General features: G+C 40.2%; 1 protein-coding gene across 3 annotated transcripts in view; it reads right to left on the bottom strand.

Moving 5' to 3' along the window:
- DTNBP1 (dystrobrevin binding protein 1) overlaps window positions 1-22,507 on the bottom strand; it is a 127,538-nt gene extending 105,031 nt beyond the window's left edge. Inside the window, exons 1-4 of one of the 3 annotated variants that reach the window (XM_072729085.1) lie at window positions 22,264-22,507; window positions 12,174-12,227; window positions 11,177-11,227; window positions 2,552-2,612 (exon numbers count right to left, since the gene is read on the bottom strand). In XM_072729085.1, the coding sequence (XP_072585186.1) occupies window positions 2,552-2,612; window positions 11,177-11,227; window positions 12,174-12,227; window positions 22,264-22,319 (222 nt within the window). In that variant the 5' untranslated portion in view covers window positions 22,320-22,507. The remainder of the gene's footprint in view (window positions 1-2,551; window positions 2,613-11,176; window positions 11,228-12,173; window positions 12,228-22,263) is intronic. The other 2 variants (XM_072729086.1, XM_072729087.1) reach the window with 2 other exon arrangements.
- Window positions 22,508-24,996: the final 2,489 nt, after the last annotated feature.

The following is a 24,996-nucleotide window of genomic DNA, read 5'->3' as shown; positions in this document are numbered from 1 at the left end:
GCCTCAGTACATGGTCAATGTTTACATGTTCCAAATATGCTTCAATATTTGTCGGGAGAGTAGTCTGCATTTGTCCATCCAATCAACTTTGTTAATCACATTATTTAAATTTCCTATATCCATACTTATTTTATCTGTTTTCTTCCTCTCAATTAAGAGGAATATATTAAAACTCTCCCATTTTGATTATGGATTTATTGTTTTTTTCCTTATAATTTTTGTCTTTCATATGTATCTTCTACATTGTCTTTCCCTCATTTTCTAGAATGTTTCTTTTTTTAAAGATTTTATTTATTTATTTGAGACAGAGCATGCACAAGGACAGTCCTAAGTGGGGAGAAGGATCAGAGAGAGGGAGAAGGAGGCTCCCCGCTCAGCAGAGGCTTGATCCCAGGACCTGAAGATGATGACCTGCGCCAAAGGCAGATGCTTAACAAACTGAGCCACTCAGGTGCCCCCATAATGTTTATTAGTTAAGTTGATCCATATGAAACTCTAACTTTCCAGATCAAAATTAGTCTAATACTGGTAATTTCATTTGGTTCAACCTCAGGATCTTCTGTAACTATTCTCTATTAACTCATCTTTCATATTTTCCACTTTCTTACCTCAGAGATCCCTTCTAAGTGACCTCTACAACACTATATTCTTTCTTCGTTTGTATGTAAGTGTTATTGAAGCACACCCTTTGGGTTTTTTTTTAATTTTTTTAAAATTTATTTATGAGAGAGAGAGAGAGAGAGAGAGAGAGAGGGGCAGAGAACCAGGCAGAGGAGAAGCAGGCTCCATGCCCCGGGAGCCCGACGTGGGATTCAATCCCGGGTCTCCAGGATTGCGCCCTGGGCCAAAGGCAGACGCTAAACCACTGTGCCACCCAGGGATCCCCACCCTTTGGGTTTTTAATGTGACTTTCTAAAGTCGTGTTTGATAAAGTCTTATTCCTTACTCATTTTTCAATCCATCTTTTATCTCTATAAAAGCTTTCAAAAACTTTTCATATACCTATTTAATAGTCTGCAATATCTCACATCCTTAGTCTGCAGAAACATTAAGGGGCCTAGGTTTATCCGGTTCCCTCCATGTAGAAGCTGTGTTTGTTTCTGTTGGGTGTCAAGGAACAGTCACCCGTGATCCTTTCACTTTTACTTCAGTGGTTCCTCGATCGTGCAGGAAGTAGAAATTGGAGCCCCACACTGAAAGGAGGCCAAGGCGAGAGTAACAAATCCAGAAAGAGGACTGCATTTATTCTAAGCTGCATTTATTCTAAAACTTCTCTGAAGGCAGAGAAGTTTTCATGTCGCCTCCTTTTGCAGACAGGTAGCTTTTCTTTTCTACTCTAACCTTTCACTGAGGGATGCAGCCACTTCAGAGATCCAAGAGCTCTGTGCAGAAGTCTCAGATCCAGTTCCCCACAAAGTCTCCTTTCTCCATAAATCTTGAAAGCTTTTATTTTAGTATTTTACCCCAGCTTCTATGGGTTGTGTTTTTTTCTTTTTTCTTTTTTTTTTTTTTAAGCTACTCTGATTTCAGTTCCCTGTTCTTTTTTTGTTTTCTTCTTCTTCTTCCTTTTTTCCCCCCTTTAGGGTCTCCCTTAGTTTTTGTGAACCCAATGCATTAAATAATTTTAAAAAAATCTATCCAGCATTTAACTGTTCTGTAGCTACAAGGCTTTTCAAAGTACCTGATCTGCCTTACAATCAGAAACCTACATTCTCCCTCTTCAGTAACTTCTAAGAGAAACACTAATGTCTAACTTTCATCACATGTACTACTCTGCTCTGTGTAACTGCTACAGCTTCACTAATTTAGGTAAGTGATAACTAAAGTCAGTCTAAATTAATTAAAAGTCAGAATCACAGAAATGTTTTCAGAAAGAAGTTTGATTGACATCAATAGCACAGAGTATTTGATCTTAGCTAATAAAGCTTTCAGTACATGTACCAACTACTTTTAATTACCGGTCACTTTTATTCATTATATACTCTTCATGTAGTGCTAGAAAATAATTTGTTCTTCTAAGAGAAGTGATGATAACATCTGAAACATTTACATTTATTTGTTAAGCAAATTAAGGACTTTAGGCAACAGACGCAAATTCAAAACATTATACCTAGATGAACCAAATATTTACTTATGACTTGAGAATAAAAGTCACAAAGTCTCTTAACCTAACTAAACTTAGGCTTAGAGAAATTACCAAAATGTAATTTAGGGAGTTTTATAATCAACTACTAAATTAAATTTCAGATATCCTTTAAAACATTTTAATGTAATCCCAAATGTAATTCCTTACAAAACAGCATTTGGAGCACCTGGGTGGCTCAACTGGTAGAGCCACTGCCTTCAGCTCAGGTCATGATACCAGGATCCTGGGATGGAGCCTTGCATTGGATGCCCTGCTCAGTGGGGAGTATGCTTCTCCCTCTGTCCTTCCCCCCTGCTCATCTCTCTCTCTCTCAAATAAATAAAAATCTAAACAAAACAAAATATTAACATTTAACATCACAAAAAGATATTCTTCCCACAAGTTTAAGATGAGCTAATTCTTTACCTCTCCAGCACTTGCACATTCCTTGGCTCTTCTGTGAAGTGCAGCCCATGTATCTTCATACCTAAAATATGCAAAAATAATTCAAAATGCAAACCACACATTAAAAAAAATACCATCTAAAGATTAACTTGGAACATCCTCTGGTGCCTTAAGAGAAAGACAACTCAAATATAATGGGGACACATCGCAAGGACACAGAAGAAACCTGAAGGGGTTTCCAGTGGCTCAACCTGGGACAACCTGAGCAACAAATAATGGTAGTGACAGGGTTATAACTCAGGGGATAAAACAAACATCCACAAGCTCACAGCGATTTAAATAAACAATTGAACAAATAAATGGAGGGAGAGGAGAAATTCTCCTGTAGTAGAATTCCAATTAATTATTGCAAAAAAAAAAAAATGACAAACATAAAAAATCACCACTTGGTAAGCACAACAATAATTGTTTCAGGCAAGAATTCTAATGGTTGCTAAAATTAGTGAGAGAAATGATGAAGAGAAACAGCATATTTATTACACAGTTTTGAAGTATCTTCCCACAACATACCCATAAATTAAAAGGGGAGACAGTATAACAGTGTAGAAATGCAGCAGACACTTCCCTCCACGTGATCCACAGTAATGAAACATATAAATATGTGTCTGAGAAGGACACAACATTGCCCTTCTGGTATTCTTGGGGGAAAAAAACAGTGACTTGAATTTAATGATGAAAAAATAGCACGTAAATCCAAATTGAGGGGCATTTTGCAAGATAATAGTACTCTTCAAAAGTGTTGAGGTTATGAAAAACAAAGACTCAGGAACTGTTCTAGATTAATGGAGATGAAGGCAGTACAGTGGCTAAATATAACCTATGATTTTGCACTGAATTCTGGTCCCAGGAAATAAAGGCATTAGTGGGAAAGCTGATGAAATCTGAATGAAGTCTGTAGGTTATGGAGCAGTGTTTGAAATCTCACTTCTGAACAATCAGTGAATCAAAGAAGAAATTAAACAGGAAATTAAAAAAAATAAAAATAAAAATAAATAAATAAAAATAAACAGGAAATAAAAATGTATCTTGAAACAAATGAAAATGGAAATACAACATACCAAAACTTTTAGAATACAGTTTTAAAAAAGGAAGTTCAAAAAAATGCCTACATTAAGAATAAAGATCCAAAATAAACAACCTTTACACAACTAGAAAAAGAAAACCTGAGGTCAAAGTTAGCAGAAGAAAGGAAATACTAAAGATTGGAGAAGAAATAAATGAAACAGAGAATAGGAAAACAACAGAAAAGATTAACCAAACTAAGAGTTGATTCTTTGAAGATAAACATGATTGACAAAACTTTAGCCTGACTAATCACAGAAAAAAAGAGGACCCAAATCAGAAAATTGTAAATGAAAAAGAAGACATTATAATTGACACCACAAAAATACAAAAGGCCATAAAAAGCTACTATAACAACTATACACCAACAAACTGGACAACTAGAAGAAATGGAAAAATTCTTAGAAACATTTAGATTACCAAAATGGAATTAGGAAGAAACAGAAAAATCTGAATAGCAATTACTAGTAAGGAGATTGAATCAATAATAAAAAATCTCCCAATGAAGGAAAGCCCAGGATGAGATGGCTTCACTGGTGAATTTTACTAAACATTTCAAGAAGAATTATAACACCAATCCTTCTCAAACTCTTTCAAAAAATTGAAGGGAAAGGAATACTCCCAAACTCATTTTAGGAGGCTAGCAGTACCCTAAAATCAAAGCCAGAAAAGGATAGTATCAGAAAAGAAAACTAAAGGTCAATATTCATGATGAATACGGATACATAAACTCTCAATAAAATACTAGCAGGTTGAATTCAGCACATTAAAAGAATCATTCACCATGATCAAGTGGGCTTTACATCTGGGATGAAAGGATCGTTCAACACCTGCAAATCAATGTGATACACCACATTAATAGAAAAAAAAAAAAAAACATATGATTATCTCCATAGATGCAGAAAAGCCATCTGACAAAATTCAACATCTGCTCATGATAAAAAAATCTTAACAAATTAAGTACAAATGGAACATAACTCAGCATAATAAAAGCCTTACTATATAAACTTACAGCTAACACCATACTCAATGGTGAAAGGCTGAAAGTTTTCCTGGTGTCCAATCTGACCACTCCTATTCAACATGGTACCAGAAGTCCTTGCCAGCACAATTAGACAAGAAAATGAAATAAAAGGCATCAGAGGGGATCCCTGGGTGGCGCAGCGGTTTGGGGCCTGCCTTTGCCCAGGGTGTGATCCTGGAGACCCGGGATCGAATCCCACGTCAGGCTCCCGGTGCATGGAGCCTGCTTCTCCCTCTGCCTGTGTCTCTGCCTCTCTCTCTCTCTCTGTGTGACTATCATAAGTAAATAAAAATAAAAAAAAAAAAAGAAGTCACTACACTTAAAAAAAAAAAAGGCATCAGAAATGGAAAGGAAGAAGTAGAATTGTCTTTACTTACAGATGACACAATTTTATACATAGAAAATCCTAAAGACTCTGCCAAAAAAAAAAAAAAAAAAACAAACATTGGAACTAATCAAAAGCAATAAAGTTGCAGAAAGTTGCAGGATACAAAATTAACATACAAAAATCAGTAAGATTTCTATAAAGTAACAATAAATTATCCAAAAAACAAAACGATCCCATTTACAATAGCATCAAAAACAGTAAGATAGTCGGGAATCACTTTAATCAAGAAGGGGAAAGATCTCTACTCTGAAAGCTGTAAGACAATGATATAAGAAATCAAAGACAAAAATAAATGGAAAGGTATCCCACGTTCATGGACTAAAAGAATATTGTTAAAATGTCAATACTACCAAAAACTATCCATAGATTCAACACAATCCCTATCAAGATTCCAGAGGCTTTTTTTTTTAACAGAAGTATAAATAGCCATCCAGAGACCCACAAATAGTCCACAAATAGCCAAAGCAATCCTAAGAAACAAGAACAAAGAGTGAAGCATCACATTTCCTGATCTCATGCTACACTATAGAGATACAATAATCAGAACAGTATGGGACTGGCATAAAAGCAAATAGATCAATGAAACAGAAAGTCCAGAAAGAACCCCAAGCATACGTGGTCAACTAATATTTGATAAGGGAGTCAAGAATACTCAATGGAAAAGATAATCTCTTCAATAAATGGTCCTGGGAAAAGGGATATTCACATGCAAAATAATGGAACTATACCCCTTTCTTACACCTCTCACAAAAATTAAGTCCAAATGGATTAAGACTTAAATGTAAGACCTGAAACAATGAAACTCCTAGAAGAAAACATAAATAAAAAGTTCCATGACATGGATCTTGGAAATGATTTTTTGGATATGACACCTAAAGAAAAAGCAACAAAAAGTAGTAGGACTACATCAAATTAAAAAGCTTCTGCAGCACAAAAGAAATAGCAAAATGAGCAAACAGCCTACAGAATAGGAAAAAATATTTGCAAACCATGTATCTGACAAAAGGTTAATATCCAAAATATATAGGGAACATAATACCTCAATACCAAAAAAACTCCCAAATAATCCAATTTTTAAAATGTGCAAGATACCTCACTAGATATTTTCCCAAAGATACATGAATGGCTAACAGGTATATGAAAAAATGCTCAACATTACTAATTATCATGGAAATACAAATCAAAACTACAATGAACGACCACCTCCAACTTGTTAGATTGGCAATCATCAAAAAGATATAACAAAGGCTGGTGAGTTGAGAAAAAGGAATCCTCAGTGCACTGCTGGTGGGACTATAAAAAGGTATAGCCACTATGGAAAACAGAGTGGAGAATCCAGCAATTCCACTTCTAGGTATTAATTCAACAGGAAAAAAAAAAATACTAACTCAAAAAGATATCTGCACCCTGATGTTTATAGCAGCATTATTTACAATAGTCAAGACATGGAAACCACCAAGGTATCCACTAATGAATGAATGGTGTATAGATATATAACATACACAATGAAATATTATTCAACCATAAATAATGAGGAAATCTTGCCATTTGTGACAATATGGATGGACTCTAAGGGTATTATGCTAGGTGAAATACATCAGAAAAAGAAAGATAAATACTGTGTGATCTCACTTTTATGTGGAATAAAAAAATATATATATCCAAACTCAGAAAAAGAGATCAGATCTGTGGTCATCAAGGTAAAGAGTAGAGGGAGAAGGTGCTAGAGGAAGGTGGTGAAAAGGTATAAACTCCCAGATCAGTACTTGGAATGTATTGTACAACATGATGACTATAGTAATATTGCTGTATGACATACATGAAAGCTGTTAAGAATTACCATCACAGGAAGAAATATTTGTTTTTGCTTTGTTTTATCTCTATGAGATGATAGATGCTAATTTAGCTCATTGTGATCATTTCACAACACATGTAAATCAAGCAACTATACAGTACATTTTACACTTATACCATGACATATCTCAATTATATCTAGATAAAACTGGTAAAACATTTAAAAAAAAAAAAAACAAAAAACCTCAAAACCTCCCCGGGGCAGCCCAGGTGGCTCAGCAGTTTAGCACCGCCTTTGGCCCAGGGCATGATCCTGAGACCCGGGATGGAGTCCCATGTCAGGCTCCCTGCATGGAGCCTGTGTCTCTGCCTCTCTCTCTCTCTCTCTCTCTCTCTCTCCCTCTCCCTCTCCCTCTCTCCCTCCCTGTGTCTCTCATGAATGAATAAAAATCTTTAAAACAAACAAACAAAAAAACCTCCCCAAAAAGAAAAGCCTGGATCCTGATGGCTTCACTGATGGATTCTGCCAAACATTAAAAAAACAAAAAACAAAAACAAAAACAAAAAAACAACCATCTCAAACTCTTCCAAAAAACTGAAGAGGAAGGAATACTCCCTAATTCATTCTAGGCCAGCACTGCCCTGATACATAAGCCAAAGACACTACAAGAAACTACAAATCAATATCCTTTATGAACACTCATGTAAATATCCTCAATAAAATACTAGCAAACTGAATTCAGCAGCATATTGAAAGGATTATACACCATGACCTATTGGGATTTTTTCCCTACAATTCAATATTGGTTTTAGATATGAAAACCAATCAATGTAATATGCCACATTAACAAAATGAAGGGGAAAAATATATAATTTCAAATGATGCTGAAAAAGCATAACAAAAGTCAACACACTCTTATGATAAAAACTCAAAAAACAAGGAATAAAAGGAAATTATGTTGGAATGCCTGGGTGGCTCAGTGGTTTAGCGCCTGCCTTCGGCCCAGGGCGTGATCCCGAGGTCCTGGGATTGAGTCCCACATCAGGCTCCCTGCATGGAGCCTGCTTCTCCCTCTGCCTATGCCTCTGCCTCTCTCTCTCTCTCTCTCTCTCCCTCTCTCTCTCTGTCTCTCATGAATAAAATCTTTTTTAAAAAAAAGGAAATGATGTCTACATAATAAAAACTACATATGGAAAAACCCACAACCAACATCATACTTCTCTAAGAATCAGAAACAAGACAAAGATGCCTGCTTTTGCTAATTCTATTCAACACAGTACTAGAAGATCTAGCCAGAGCAATTAGGCAAAATTCCAATGGCATTTTCTGTAGAAGAAAAATCCATCCTAAAATTCATATGGAAATCTCAAGAGACCCTGAATAGCCAAAACCACCCTGATAAAAACAAAGTTGGAGGACTCAGACTTTCTGATTTTAAAACTTACTAAAAAGCTATCATAATCAAAACAGTGTGCTATTGTAATAAAAGCAGATATATGGACCAATGAAATAGCCCAAGAATAAATACTCACATACATGGTCAAATAATTTTCAACAAGGGTGCCAAGACCATGCAATGGGGAAAGGATAGTCAACAACCAACAAAAAATTACCCTATCCAAAAATGGGCAAAGGACTTCTTTCTAAAAAAGATATATAAAAGTAAATGCAAAGATGCTCACCACCATCAGTAATTAAGGAAATATAAATCAAAACCACAATGGGATACTACTTCAAATCAGTTAGAATGGCTATTAAAAAAAAAATCCTTTTGGTGAGGATATGGATAAATGGGAATCGCCACGCACTGTTGGTGGAAATGTAAAATGGTGTGGCTGCTCTGTAAAATACTACAGGGGTTCTTCAAAAAATTAAAAATATAATGATCATATGATCCAGCAATTCTGAGTACATATCCAAAAAATTTGAAAGGAGAGTCCTGAAGAGAGATTTGCACACTCATGTTCACTGTAGCATCACTCACAAAAGCCAAAAGGTGGAAGCAACCTAAGCATTCACTGATAGATGAAAGGATAAGGAAAATGTGGTAGATAGTTATAATGGAACATTCATCAGCCTTAAAAAGAAAATTCTGACATATGCTTGGACAGAAAAGTTTACATTAGAATTAAAAAAAGTATGCTAAGTGAAACAAGCCAGTCACAAAAAGACAAATACTATCTGAGTTCACTTATATGCGGCACCTAGACTAATCAAATTCACAGAAAGAGAAAATGAAATGATGTTCACCAGAGGTAGGGAAGAAGTTGTTGTTTAATAGGTACAGAGTTTCATTTTTGCAAGATGAAAAGTTTTGGAGATTGCATAACAACGTGAATGTATTTAACACTACTAAATTGCACTTAAAAATGGTTAAGATGGTAAATTTCATGTTATGGGTATTTTATCACAATTTTTAACAATTAAAAAAATTATAATATAGAGATCTGGTATTTAAAATGGTCTTTCCTCCACTTGCTATTAGTTCCAAAAAGAAAAAACAGTTTTTCAAGGCAATGAATGGCATACTATGGACATCTTCCTATGGTTGTAAATTTTCATGTCCCACAAGGCATCCTGTCTCAAAAAACTACCATACGTGAAAGTCTACACATCTAATATAAATCTTTCAATGAAGTTCATTCAACTAAATCACTAGATTTATTTAAGAGATAAAATGTAAACAGTACACCACCGACTTTTACTATATACCTTCTTTGATGTTCACTTATGCTCTTCACTCAACAAAACCAAGCAGGAAATTGGTATCAAATTAAGTACTTTCCATTACAAACAAGAAAAAATATCTCCAGATTTAGCAACCATAAAAAGAAATCCAGTAAAGAGCTAAAAAAGAAAAAGTAAAATGTAGGCATAGGTGACTTTGTCATCATAAATGCAGCTCAGAAGAATGAACATATTATTAACTTCAGAAGCACATATAACATAAACTATATATTTTTATAACAGCTATATTGAGGTAATTCACACCCTTTTAAAGTGTACAATTCAGCAGTTTTTAGTACACTCACAGAGTTGGACAACTATCACTACTATCTAATTCCAAATCATTTCCATCACCCCAAACAGAAACCCATACCCATTCCCCTCTCAATCCTTGGCAACCACTAATCTGTCTCTAGGGACTTGCCTATTCTGGACATTTCACGTAAAAGGAATCATGTAATACATAACCTTCGTGTTGGTTTTTAGGTTTCATCTACATGGAGAACAGTATGTCCCAGCACTCTGTTCCTTTCCGCCACTAAAATATATGCTCATTGGTAGATGAATATTTGTGTTGTTTCCGCTTTTTGGCCATTATGAATAATTCTGCTTTATGGATAAACTGCTATGCACATTTGTGCATAAGTTTCTATGTGGACATAAGTTTTCATTTCTCTTGGTGTGAAACTGCCAGGTTACATGGTCTATGTTTAATTTTTTAAGAAACTATCAAACTGTTTTCCACAGCAGCTGCACCATTTTACATTCCTACCAGCAGTGTGCAAAAGGCTCTATTTCTCCCCATCCTCAACAATGCTTGTTATTTCTGTCTTTTTGATCACTGCCATGCTAGTGGGTGTGAAGTGGTATCTCAATTGTGGTCTTGATTAGCATCCACAAATGGTGAACATCTTTTCATCTGACTATTGGCTATTTATATCTTCTTTAGAGAAATATCTATTCAAATCCTTTGCCTATTCTTCATTGGGTTGTCTTTCTATTGTTGAGTTATAAAAGTTCTTTATATATTTTAGATTCAAGTCCCTCAGCAGGTAAATGATTTGCAAATATTTTCTCCTATTCTGTGGATTGCTGTTTCACTTTCTTGATGGGTTCTATGAAATACAGAGGTTTTTAATTTTGATAAAGTCCAATTTATCTATTTTTTTCTTTTGTTTCTTATGCTTTTGGTGTCATATGTAAGAAAATCATGTATTTTAATATTGATCTGCATGCCAATAGGAGGGGAGTAGAGAAAAAACAGTATAAAATTAAAAATCAAAGAGAATTCAAAGACTTAAATCCAAAATCAATTTTCTTGCAACAGAAAAACCATAAACATAAATACACATAATAAAGTATTGACTAGCAAATACAAGAGTGATCAATCTACTCAAAGTCTGAATATGAATAGCCTTTGCATTCATCAATGAAATGTAAAAACCCCTCAGGAAAATGAAGAAGTTAATCATTTCTAGTCACTATGTTTAGGTAAAATTTAGTTGTTTTAAGGTTTCTATCTATAAAAGTATAAAATATTTTTAGACAATAGTCAGAAGCATAATTTTTTATTTAAATGCAAACATTTACCTGCTAAGTAATTCTAGACCAGCAGAGTACTTTGGCAAACATGGAACAGTCCTGCCAAAAAACAAAAACAGAAACTTATTTTATTAAAATTGCCTCCACTTTAGGCCAACTTAAAAAAAAATACATATGAGAATTTTGACACTGTCAGTTGTAATGTGGAATACTTTTAAGTTACTAATGACAATTCACCTAAACTTTTAGAGAAATGTCTTATTTTATTTCACAACGAAAATACTGCAAACTACTGTCATCCATCACTCTGCCTTATAGATTATTTTTAGCACTTAATACGATGAATACCTTGATAAAATGCTAGATAATAAGAATTGTTTTTAAAAACTCATAATCCCGGGCAGCCCCGGTGGCCCAGCAGTTTAGCGCCGCAGCGCCGCCTTCAGTCGGGGATGTGATCCTGGAGAGACCCAGGATCGAGTCCCACATCGGGCTCCCTATGTGAGGCCTACTTCTCCCTCTGCCTGTGTCTCTGCCTCTCTCTCTCTCTGTGTCTGTCATGAATAAATAAATAAAATATATTTTTAAAAAAACTCATAATCTCTAGGCTTAAAGTGAAATTTGGTCGTGCTTTCCTTTAAAAAAGAAAGAAAGAAAAGAAAAAGTTGTACAACGACCACTGGTATTTTTATATAAAACATGTAACACAGCTCCACAGGCTCACTCGCCAAGTACTATTTCATTATTAATCTGCTTCTCAATAATGCAGGACTTTTACTTTGTGCTTAATATACAAAATGATTAACTGTGATCAAATAATAACCACTGGTTGTCCTAGAAAAAAACTACACCTCACCATGTCTTCAGCCATTTCACAATTTTATCAGAAAATCTTCCAGTGTTACACAATTTAGAAATAATCAGATTGTTTTGTCAATGCACTCAACAGATGTAAAATCCACTAAAGTAACCGTACTTTTATAACTAGAGCCGAAAGCTGTATAAAATTTAAGTCACAGTAAATTAAATCTTAGCACAGGCTTACCTTGGTTTGCTTTTTACTTTAGCTTCTCTTGACTTGTCACTTAAAGTCTTCAGCCTATAATTCAACAAGTATAAAATATCATATTTTTACAGCTTAAGAGATTTTTTCCAATCATGAATTCCATAGTTCTTAAAATTTTAGATTGGATGGGCTAATTATTTTAGCAAGAATTAAGCACCTCTCCAGACAAGTATTGAGTGTTTACTGTACATCAGATACCCCAAACATTTGTAGAAAACATCTTTATATTTTTTCTTGCCTCAATCCCTTAGAAACAATTCCTAAATCAGATTGGACTAGAGAAATGTCATTTACCTGGCATCATTAGAAAAAGAAGTGGTCCATACAGGTGAATTTGGTAGATAACAAAGACATCTAAGCACCACATTTTATTAAATTGAAATGATAGCAGGCACTCAAAGCTCTTTAAGTACCAACGTTTTGTGAAATTTTAGCACTGATCAAAAGCTTCTTAAAATATATCACAAACCTTTTTCATTAAAGAGGACTTGCTATATTCTATCGAACATTTTCTGCTCACTCCAGGTCATTCTTATGAATAATACCACTGATTAAATTTTGTGGCCAAATAATCATCTCCTCAGACCTTTTGAGCTAGGAATGTCTTTTCATTTACCAACTTGAAATCAATCTATGGTCACTTGAGTTTGTTTGGGATCCTGTTTCTATTCTTTTCTAAATGTAAATTCCCCATCTCCCCCATCTCCACACCACTGGTGTTTTGATTATCAGGGATAACTTACTGCTTCTAGCTACTTAACTACAGCAGCCTACTCCCTATTATTGGCTTTTTAAAATTACTGGGCTAGACAGAGAAATGGCCTAGAGATACACAGAAAAATAAAATTAAATAGGCTCCACTACATATATCATATGAAGTTCATAGATTTGTTTAATCTATTTTTACTTCACTGGCCCATTTTCACCTTCTTTTGGCTGTCGACTCTGTACCAATTAATTATATGGTAGTCTATTATAAGAAGTTGCCAAAAAAGTGAGTGCTATATTGTGAGACATTATCATGTAAAATAAGATATCACTGTAAATGTTCTTCACGTGGTTACTTTAACAAATCTTCATTTCCAAATAGCGTCTGAAACATAGGCCACTGTACCACCACCACCTCTAACAAGCCTTTGATAAAAGGAGAAATAGGGGGCCCTTCTTTAAGGTGCTTGACTGCTATCAGCCAGAAACTGCCTAAAATACCAGGTGACTCTCCTTGAACACCCCCAAGCCTGCACCTCTATGTGCAAGCCTGGGCAGAGGACTCCATCTCTTTTGTGCATAATGCCTGGCTCACTACCAAAAAGAGACTTTTTATAAAAAAAAAAAAAAAAAAAAAAAAACTGGAATGACAGTTTCATACAAAAATCTTTACTCTGTTGTTTTTTAAAAACAAAAATACTAATGTGATAAACTTCTCTGCATTGTTCAAAAGACTCTGAAATTTCTTTAATACAAGACCCATTTGTGTATCTCTCTCCAGATGAGTCAAGGGAGTTGTATTAACAGAGTCTGAACTGTCCTAGAGAAACAATATAAATTTCCAAGCTTCACCTTGGCAACTAGTAAATCTGGTCTAAATTAAGAGTACACAACAACTAGGAAAAGTTATTTCAACAATCAGGCTCTATCACTTCCACTCCAAAAGTCGAGAAAGGCCCTTAGTTGTAACATCCAGGTAGAATTATACTAGGTTGGTTATACCCAGCAGTACGTTACACTCAAACTGATTTTAGTACTATTTTTAGTGACTCTGGACAATTCCATATAGTTACGTGTACAAGGATACTGCAAGGGAACTGTTAAGGTTCTTTATGGAGGGATCCCTGGGTGGTGCAGTGGTTTAGCGCCTGCCTTTGGCCCAGGGCGCGATCCTGGAGACCCGGGATCGAATCCCATGTCGGGCTCCCGGTGCATGGAGCCTGCTTCTCCCTCTGCCTGTGTCTCTGCCTCTCTCTCTCTCTGTCTCTGTGTGACTATCATAAACAAATAAATTTAAAAAAAAAAAGATTCTTTATGGACCATTCTTATTATATGGTCTGCCAAATATGGAGGTTAGTATTTCAAATACTTTTTTTTAAGATTTTATTTATTTATTTGAGAGAGAATGAGCAAAAGTGGGAGCATGAACCGGGAGAGAAGCAGAGGAGAGGGAGAAGCCCGCTCTCCACTGAGCAGGGAGCCCGATGTGGGGCACTTGTACTGGGACCCTGGGGTTCACGACCGGAGATGAAGGCAGACATTCAACCGACTGAGCCACCCTGGTGCCCCATTAAATACTTATTTCTGAAATAAACTTTTACTTTCTCAATTGTAATATATAAAATCTGTTATGCTCCTCCACAACTCGTCCCCGAAAAAGAAAAAATTAGTTCAGAATAAAAGAGCAAGAAGGAATGTCAGAGGCAGCTAAAAATAAAATTGTTGGAAAGGTCAGTCAATGGGAGCTTCTCCATGCAGCTCCTTAATAACCATCTGCTTTCAGTTTGGTCCTTAACCAAATGTAATGTGTGGAACTTATTTGATCTGGATTTGAACAAATCAACTGTAAAAAGACATTTCTAGGAACCACGAAATTTGATTATGGACTAGATAACTGATAATATCAAAGAGTCAGTGTTACTTCTGTTAAGTATGATGTTGGCATTGCATTTATGTAAAGTCTCTTTTTTTTTTTTTTAGGAGTGCAAACTGATGTAGGAGAGATATAATAGATCTGAGATTTATACCTATGGGAGAGGCAAAGCAAATGTGGCAATGGTTGACAACTGTTGAATCAGAATAATGAATATATGGGGTTCGCTGTGTGATTCTATTTTTTACATTTGCTTTGTAAAAACACTTTTGTAATAAACGCAGCCTTTCAGCACTTCATCTTTTCTCATCACACCTTCTCCACATAAATCATCCGTGTGCCAAAATTTAGAACAGAAACCGATGGAGAAAGCAAAGTAGCTGGAAGGAGGCGAGAAACAGTGAAGAAGGTTGAGGAGAGCAACATAGAATGGGTCACAAGGACTATTATTCTTACTTTGAGTTGGAAAACAAAAATAAGATCGGGTGTATGTGTGTGTGTATACAAGTAACAAAAAACCCAAAAAGTTGGGCAGCCCAGGTGGCTCAGCAGTTTAGCACCGCCTGCAGCCCCGGGTGTGATCCTGGAGACCCAGGATCAAGTCCCACGTCAGGCTCCCTGCATGGAGCCTGCTTCTCCCTCTGCCTGGGTCTCTGCCTCTCTTTGTGTGTCTCTATGAATAAATAAATTTTTAAAATCTTAAAAAAAAAAAAGTTCCTTGCTGAAATACATATTCAAAATCTAGGATTTTGGGCAGCCCAGGGGGCTCAGCGGTTTAGCGTAACCTTCAGCCCAGGGCCTGATCCTGGAGACCCAGGATCAGGTCCTACATCAGGCTCCCTGCATGGAGCCTGCTTCTCCCTCTGCCTGTGTCTCTGCCTCTCTCTGTTTCTCATGGGTAAATTAATAAAATCTTAAACATAAACAAAAACAAAAACAAAAACAAATCCCTAGGATTTCAACTAAAAGTAGCATACTGTTTTTATCGTGTTCTAATTCTACTTAAAACTTCTCACAGTGATTCTGCGCTGGAAACAGCTCGCTAATAAAAGCCATTTAATATTCCACAATGTCAAGACTCACTAAGAAGGCAATACTGATCTGGGTGTAATATCCCAGTTTCCTCAAACATAAAATGGTGGTATTAAACTGACCGTAATGATTTGCCACAGGAATTAAATAAAATTCCAAATACGACTTTGGCAGCATTCTGTAAACACAGCTAATGCACATCAAATGTATAAGAATTACCTCCACCAAGAAAATTAAGAAACTATGTACATAGTTCCTGGAAAAAGGCTTCCTTCCCCAGTTCCCAGTTTTCTTCCCACACAACCCCAGGAAGACATTAGGACTGCTGTGTGTGACTGTATCAATTTAGACTCAGATGAGCACCTGACAGTTATCGCCTACCAAAATCAACAAATACACACACTGAAGTTCAAAACAGTAAAACTCAAATTTGTCCTAACACCTCAACAGTTTATTTTTAGATTGTTCCAAAGACTTACCTTGATTTGATACAAGCACAAAAAAAGTTTATTTTTAGACTGTTCCCAAGACTTACCTTGATTTGATACAAGCACAACAAAAAATGATAACATTTTTTTAGGTCTTGGAGAGAATATTAAAATGGAAGAATCTCCTAAGACAAGGAGGTGATTAGCAAAAACAGCCGCCACAACAAGTTTAAAAAGAAGCAGATAAACAGAATAATACGGAGCACTATAATGAATGAGAAGCAGAAAATGTGCTTTCTCTAGCTGACTCAACCTCATGGGGTGACCTTAATGGCATTCATTTGCGCTTCAATTTCCTACTCAGCTAACCTCATCAGCTATTATGAAAGCTCACGATGACTGTTGTAAACACCACAAAAACATATTAAAGAGCATATTTTGTCATTAAGGTTCAATTCTTTTAACCGTGCTCATGTCTCCCTGTTCTGACCTTAAATTCTGCTTACAAATCCAAATCCCATTTATTGTCCATGAAAGTTTATCATTTTTTCCCCTCTCTTTAAAAACAAGACCATGGAAACAAAGCATCCTCACACTTAAAAGTACACATGGCTCGGGGCGCCAGGGTGCAGGGTTGGGGGGGGGGCACTCAGTTAAGCATCTGACTCTTGATTTCGGCTCAGGTCATGATCTCAGGGTCATGAGCTAGAGCCCCGCTGAGTGCAGAGCCTGCTTGAGATTCTCCTTCTCCCTCTCGCCCTGTACTCGCTAGCTCACTGGTACTCTAAAATAAATAAATAAATCTTTTAAAAAAACCCACAAAGTACACATGACCCTCAGCTGTGGAGCCTGAGTCACACCAAAGTTGCAAAAAGTCAGGAAACGGAGAAGAATTTAGATTACCTCTATCCTAATTAACCACAACTACACCGTACTGGTTCTGACCTGTCTCCGGAGGGTTTCCTGTATTTCCAACTGCTTCTTGGAGGTCAAGCCATAAGTTCACCTCGTACAACAAATTCGCTGTCAACTGCTTCTCTTTCAAAACTATTCTGAAATGCTTTTGTTTGTAAATGACATCATCTAAGATACTTCAAAGTCAACATCCTTAACTTCTCCACCTTTTTCCCTTCCTACATTCTTAAGTTCTCCACCTTTTTCCCTTCCTACATCGCACTGTTTACAAATCCACCCCACGCCTGTCACATCCACTCCCTTGTGACACGGCTACCACCAGCACGGTCTTATCATCTCTCCCCTGGCCCATAATTAGAGCCTCCCAAATAACGTCCCTATTCCACATCTCCAGCCCTCCCATCACACGGCCTCTCAAATTTCTTCCAGAAATACAGGCAGGCTCACGCTGCTCCCTCCACAAAAACCTTCAAAGACTCAGTCAACATAAAAATAAGCCAGGACCTCTCTGTATCAAGTAGCAATCATCTCATCCCCCCCACAACTCCCTTAACCTGCTGTACTGTTGGTGACAGTTTTTTTTACCTTCGAGGTCTTCTGCTTCCTGCCACTAGAAAGAGCCCAGGGACGCTATTTACTGCCCGCCGGGTTCTCTGCTACATCCTGGCTCCTGGGATGGCACTTGTCACAAAGTGCTAAGTATTTTGACAAATGAATTCATTCAGCAAAGCACTAAAGATCTTCTTAGTCACTAAACTTCCCTTCCAGCTTCCGCTCCCACAACTGCTTGTCTTGGAAACGTCCTCACCCAAATCTGCTACAATCCCTCCTCATTCTTGGAGGCCCAGTACAGAAGCCACCTCCTCTTTGAAGCCTTCAGCCTTCTGTAAATGCATCTGAATTAAGGACGCCTCCCTCTGGGCTCACAGACACACAGATCACCTACCTGTATCTTTACTGTTCAGTTCCCTCTACTTCCCTTTCCATTGCCCATGACTCTGCAGCCCCAGGATCCAGCTCAAGATATAGACACCAATTAGTAAAGGAAACTGAGGGAGAAGCCTCTTAAATCTGTTTGCGTTTTAATAAAATGAAAAAAAGCTTCCGTGAAAAAGGGCACTTTCTGAGCGCATCTGGTGTCTGACACTTAGTAGGAACTCAGTAAATAGTTATTAAGTCGGGTTGAATATTGAGGGTTTTTTTTCCTGCTTATTAAACAGGCGAGTAATCATGGAAGGGTCAAAATTTTAGGCAAAATGTCGGCATTTTGCCATACTATGAATTAGATTATTCGATCCTCTCCTTTGACCAGGTTTTGATACTAAAGGAGGGCAGCAGAGGAAATGAGTCTGCTGGGCAGGGGTGAAGCTGGGGACAGTGGTGGCCTCTGGGGAGAAACACCCACTGCCTAGTTGCAACAAGACAAGTTTTCTATCCCTACCCACAAGACCCCGGAGCATTACAAACAGGAAACACCAGTCGGTGACAGGCAGGCTATAAACCTTCAGTAAATCTGATTTTCAATTCCCTGCAGGCTTTGCATGCCTCATTGCTTCATTCCTGAGGCTTTTGGTCTGAACCGCTCAAAAGGACAAAAACCAAAGACCAGAGTGGATTTGAAGTATGTGCTTCAGTATATCCCAAAGTTTCCTCAGAGTTCAAGTCTGTCCCTAAAAAGTGCATGTTCTATGTCAACTTCCCAAAAGGCTCCAACAGTTTTGAGTAAGTGAAATTAGGCCTCACTTAGGTGAGGGGAGAAGAGTGAGGCCCAGAACCTCACTCCTGTGTCCTTTGGGCCAGCCAGCTACCCACTTATGTCAGATGATATAATTTCCAGGTTTATCTCAATTTTGACATAACTGTTATAATGAATAAAAATTTACAAAAGGACACCGGGGTGGCTCAGCCTGTTAAGCACCTGCCTTCAGCTCAAGTCATGATCTCAGCAGGGCTCCCTGCTCAGCAAGTCTGTTTGTCCCTCTCCCTCTGTAGCCCCTCATGCACTTGTGCTCTCAAATAAATTGTTCAAAAAAATTTATAAGAGACCCCAGGTCCATGGAGAACTTAAGAGTCCCCCTCCACTTACACCACCAGCATCTCTGGCCACTGTCCTTAAGTGATCTTAAGAAGCATGTTTTCTGAGTGGAAAGTGGAAGGAAATTCATTGTGTTCATCAGACATGCTTTTATCACTGATGTGACATTTTCTTGGGGAACTGATCAAACTAATCCTCTTTTACTATAAAAAATAAATAAATCAGTCTGTGTTGAAAGTCCAGTTATGGGCAGCCCCGGTGGCACAGCGGTTTAGCGTCGCCTATAGCCCAGGGTGTGATCCTGGAGACCTGGGATCGAGTCCCACATCGGGTTCCCTGCATGGATCCTGCTTCTCCCTCTGCCTGTGTCTCTGCCTGTCTCTATGAATAAATAAATAAAAATATTAAAAAAAAAGAAAGTCCAGTTACGTGAATTTTCATTAGTTGAAAATGAGCAGAAAAGCTCTGAGATGCTGGTGCTCTGGGTGACTGTGAAGAGCAACACTGAGGAACACAGAGATCCAGTAGGCCTGCCTTCTAACTGATTCCCCTGGGCAACCCAACACTGGAAGCTCCTGAAGTATTTCAGAAACCAGTTGCTCCAGTTTCTATAGGCACGAAAACCAAGTATTCTAAAGGTATGTCAAGTACAATTTGATAGTTTTGGGAGGTGAGGGCCATATCATTTTCACCTCAGAATCCCTCCCTGCCCTCATGCAACATACACAGACGCTGTGCTTAATTTCATCTTTCCTCATCAGGACAAAATGTTCAAATAGGTTGATCTCAAGCTGAATATGGAAGAGTTTACTAAAATGAATCAAGAGGATTCTTTCTTGGTTAAGAGTCACACAGGAATTTGTGAACTGGACAAAAGTGAGTAGCAGAGTTTCGAGCCTCCAGTTAGCTGCACAAGAGACCACCTGGATGGAGAGTAGTAGCTAGTCAGCTGAGCATGATCCCTCCAGGAGGAAGCCAAACAAGTGCCTAAATGGAATGCAAACCCTCTCAAGATGTCTAATCCCCAAGTGGCTCCAGTCTACCACACTGTCAATTAGTCATTTCCCCGAGGGGTTCTAACTAAACCCCCTTCCTAATCCCTCTAACCCCCTTCCTAACTAAACCCTAAACTCAGGTTACCCAGATCTCCCATGATGGTTTGAGTCCAGAGTTCACATTCCTAGCTAAGTTTAACCTTAGCAAAAGTCATGAGAATGAACAGCTTCTGCAGCACCCATACAACCTAGAGTTACAGTAACTACCAGAAGCCAGGCTGTTAGGTCATCAACTCGTTGAAAGTAATGATAACAGGGGTGTACCCGGGGTGGGGGGGGTTACCTAATATGACTACTCTCATGCTCCAGGCAAACCATTCCAGTATACCACCCAAATTCTTAAATAATTTACACCCTGAAAAGAACTTCCTTTTTCTTTTCTTTTTAAGATTGTATTTATTTATTCATGAGAGAGAGAGAGGAGGCAGAGAGAGAAGCAGGCTCCATGCAGGGAGCCCTATGTGGGACTCGATGGGGGGGGGGGGGGCAGGATCATGCCCTGGACTGAAGGCAGGGCTAAACTGCCGAGCCACCCGGGCTGCCCAGAAGTTCCTTTTTCAATTTAAATGGAAAAAAAAATTGCAAGCATGCAAACAAAACTAAAAACCAACCCATACAACCCATAAATGAAGCACTCCCAGAGCATCTAGAATTATCCTTAAGAACTCCAAACTGAAAGTATCAAAAATGATTTACACGTGGTAAGCGCTCAAGTATTTGCTCCAAATACTCAGCACTCAGAAGGCAATGCATGTGAACATTTTTGTCCCATAAAATTTTAGCCAGCATCTTTCTCATTGAAAATTTAAAACCCTAGTGGCACCTGGGTGGCTCAGCGGTTGAGCATCTGCAGGTCATGATCCCGGGTCCTGGGATGGAATTCCCCCCCCCCCCCCCCCCCCCCCCCCCCCGCCCCGGGCTCCCTGCATGGAGCCTGCTTCTCCCTCTGCCTGTGGCTCTCCCTCTGTGTGTCTCTCATGAATAAATAAATAAAATCTGAAAAGAAAAAAAAAAAAGCCCTTTGATGTTTGACGGAGATGTCCTTACTCAGAAAATTCTCCAAAGGATTTGTATGACAAGCTAACACACTCTTTATGAAGGGGGCACTTTTTCTAAAGAAATGAATAAGAAAATGCAAACGAATTAAGCACTAAGTAGTAACAACAGAGGACACCGCGCTTGCTGTTCTGCGGGTTATTTCACGCGCTCACGCATTAACCTCCAAACCCTGCAAGTACCATCTTTATCATCGCTGTACAGTCGTGGAAACCGAGGCAAGACCGTGCAGCTAACTTGCAAAACAACACAGTCGCTGGGGGTAGAGATGAGACCCCCCACCCCACCCCACCCCACCCCCCGGCGCTCGCATCGCTCCGCCTGCGGGCCCCAGGTCGCGGGCTCGCCGGAGTCCCAGGCGGCGCGGTGCCGGGCGCGGGGGCTGCGGCCCTCCTGGAAGAGCTCCAGCCCCGGGCGGATTACGCGGGCCGGGGCTGCAGCCGGGGCTGCGGGTCGCCCACGACTCCCGGGTGATTCCAAGCCGAGCGTGGGGCCGCCGGCAGGTGCGGCAGTGTCGCTGGGGCTCGGCCGCTCGCCCGGCCCGAGAGTTTCTCCACCGAAGCGCCGAACCCCGGGCAGAGCGGGAGGGGTGGGGAGGGAGAGCGGGGCCGTCCGCGCGGGCCCACGACCTGCGGCCCCCGCCCCCCCCCCCCCGCAGGACCCCGGGCCCCGCCGGCAGGTGCTCCGCGGCCGCAGGAAGTCGGGGGCGCGCCCGCCCGCCACGTGACCCGCGCTCCCCCGCGGCCGCCCCCCGCCGGGACAGGGGCCCGCGCGTCCCCCGCGCACCGGGCGGCGCGGCCAGGCCGGGACCTAAGTTCCTCAGAGCCGGAAAGTTCGCTCCTCTCCTCGGCCGCGACGGGACCGAGGTGCGGGGAGGAGGGAGGAGGGAAGAGGGAGGAGGGGGGCGGCGTCCGGGGGGCCCGGCCCGGCCCCCGGGTCCCTTCCGTGTCCCCCCCCGTATACCCACCCGGAGGTGAAATCCTGCTGCACGCTCAGCAGCCGCTCGCGCAGGGTCTCCAGCATCGCCGCCGCCGCCGCGTCTCGTCCCCTGAGGCTTCAGGCCGCCCCCGCCGCGGCCCCGGGTCGCCCTCGGCCGCCCGACACCTGTCACCCGCGCGCCCCGCTCACTCAAGGCGGGCCCCGCCCCCTCCCCCTCCCCGTCCGCGCCCCGCGCCGCCGCCGCCGCCGCCGCAGCGCCTTCCGCGTTCCCGCCGCGCCCCGCCCCCGCCGCGCCCAGGCCTGCGCAGCCGCAGTGGGCCCCGGCGGCGGCGGCGGCGGGAAAGGGGCGCGAAAGGGGCGGGAAGGGGGCGGCCCTTCCAGCTGCGCCGGCCCGGCCGGGGTCTCTCTGGCTTTCTCTCTAACGCCGAAAGTGCACCGGATGAGGTGAGCTCCGGGTGTTAGGAGATGCATGTTGGCAAATTGAATTTAAGATCTAAAAAAATAATAATAATCTAGAAAACCTGCAGGGCCATTGTGAACGAGGGCTTTCAGCGGAGGGCTTCTTCGAGGGCAGCACCGGTTTTCAGGGTTTGCGAGAGAATTGGGTAAATTCCTTGCGCGGCCTGCACATCTGTGTAGCAAACGGTTTCACGGAGGGCATCCGGGATCTGCCCCCACCGGCTTTGCCCTGGAGGAGACACTTAACCGTCCCAAGCCTCGGGTTCTTCGTTCACAACGTGGGGATGGATGGGGCGCCTGGGTGGCTCAGGGGTAAGCATCTGCCTTTGGCTCAGGTCGTGTCCCCGCCTTCTGGGATGCAGTCAGCGCCCCCCAGGGAGCCTGCTTCTCCCTCTGCCTCTGTTTCTGCTTCTCTCTGTGTCTCTCATGAATAAATAAAATCTTAAAAAAAAAAAAATGGGGATGATAATCAACTATTTGAACATCGTCACTTTCCACTTCAACCTCGGTAAGTCTTTCCATGCCCTTTACACCAAAGGAGGCCGCCTTTGTCAGGTCACCACTGCCCTCCATGGTGCAGTGCCATTTGTTACTTATCTGCCCTGATTTTTTTCTTGATCTCTCAGTGGCTCTGGAAGCTATACCTTGTACCACTTTTAAGACACGTTCTTCTCTTGCCTTCAGGGACATCATACTTCTCCCTTTCTTTCCATTCTCCTGTTTCAGCAGCTGCTCCCAAGGCTCCGTCGCCTGCCTCCCGCTCTTCTCCACGTGTGCTCTTCTCTGCTGGAAATTCCATCAAGGCACAGATGCCCAACTCTCTTATCTTCAGTCCTGTCCTCCTGCTTGCCCCTTCAATTCAGACCGGTTGCTTGCTTAACATGTAACCTGTAGGCATCTTAAAGCCAACATACCCAAAATTGAAGTCTTGATTGCGTATTCATCTCCTGACCTGCTCATCTCCCAGTCTTTTTCCATTTCAGTTAATGGCCCCCACCATCCACCAAGTTGCTCCAGTTAAGCCACCTGAAATCACCTGTTTCCTCTCTTCTTCATCCCTATAGTAACTCATCAGGTCCAAACCACTCTGCTTCTAAAGTATTCCTGGAACCTGCTCCCCTTTCTCTGTCTTCGCTATAATCACCCTGGTCTAAGGCCCTGTCATCTTTCACTAGGAACACCGACAGGTCCCCTGATTCTACTCTTGGCATCTACACCCTTGTAATCAATCCATCCTTGACATGGCAGCCAGAGAATTATCTAAAAGAGCAATCAGCTCATGTTGCTTTCCTACTTTTAAACCCTTCATTTGCTTCCTGTGCCCTCAAAATAAAATTCAAACTCCTTACTTGGCTTACAAAGTCCTAAAATTTCACCCCGTCCTGATATCCTATCCAAAGTAAGTACAGATGACCCTTGAACAACATGTGGATTCACTTATGTGCAGATTTTTTTTCAATAAATACATTGGAAAAAATTTTGGAGATGTGAAATGATTAGAAAAAACTTGAAGAGGAACCACATAGCCTAGAAATACCAAAAAGAATTAAAAAAAAAAATTAGGTAGTATTGTAAGAATACAGTATATAATACATATACAAAATATGTGTTAATCTATTATTTAATCCACCAAATTTTGGAGAAGTCAGAAGTTATATGCAGATTTTTGACTGAGGGAATCAGTACCCCCAACCCGTTGTTCAAGGGTCAACTGTACTACTCACCTATCATGACTTTGACATTTAAGCCTTAGTAACCTTGTATGTGTGTGTTCTTTGAAAATTCCAGGTTCGCTTACACCTTGAGGCCTTTTCACAGGCTTTTCTCCAACATGTCCCATTACTGGCTTTTTCATGGCATTCAGATCTCAGCTTAAATATCATCCCCTTAAGTAGGTCTTCCCAGATTATTCAAGTAACCCACAAATCACTTCCTGTTTCTCAACTTAGTACACATCACTATAAGATAATTTAATAATTGTTTCATTAAGAAAAAGTTGTTTAGTAATTTGGTTTTTTTACACCATTTATTTTAAATTCAGGGTTGGGACTGGGGTGAGCCAGGTAAGGTATTTATTCACTTCAGGTACAAAATTTAAGAGGACCCAAAAAGCTCAGTATTCAAGATGAGTAGTATTTTGATGCAATATTTAAAAAATTCAAAATTCATGTACAAAGATATGTGATGGACAAAATACCAAAAGTCGACACTCAGTCAATACTGATTGTTTTGTTGTAGGAATCAAATAAGACAAAGCATGAGGCCTATGGCTGGGAAGGAACACCTCTTCCCCCTCTTCATA

Source organism: Vulpes vulpes, chromosome 12 (assembly GCF_048418805.1).
Source record: "Vulpes vulpes isolate BD-2025 chromosome 12, VulVul3, whole genome shotgun sequence".
In the NCBI taxonomy this organism is placed as follows: domain Eukaryota; kingdom Metazoa; phylum Chordata; class Mammalia; order Carnivora; family Canidae; genus Vulpes; species Vulpes vulpes.
The sequence above is the reverse complement of the archived record's forward strand: the minus strand, read 5'-3'. Positions and strand labels throughout refer to the sequence as shown.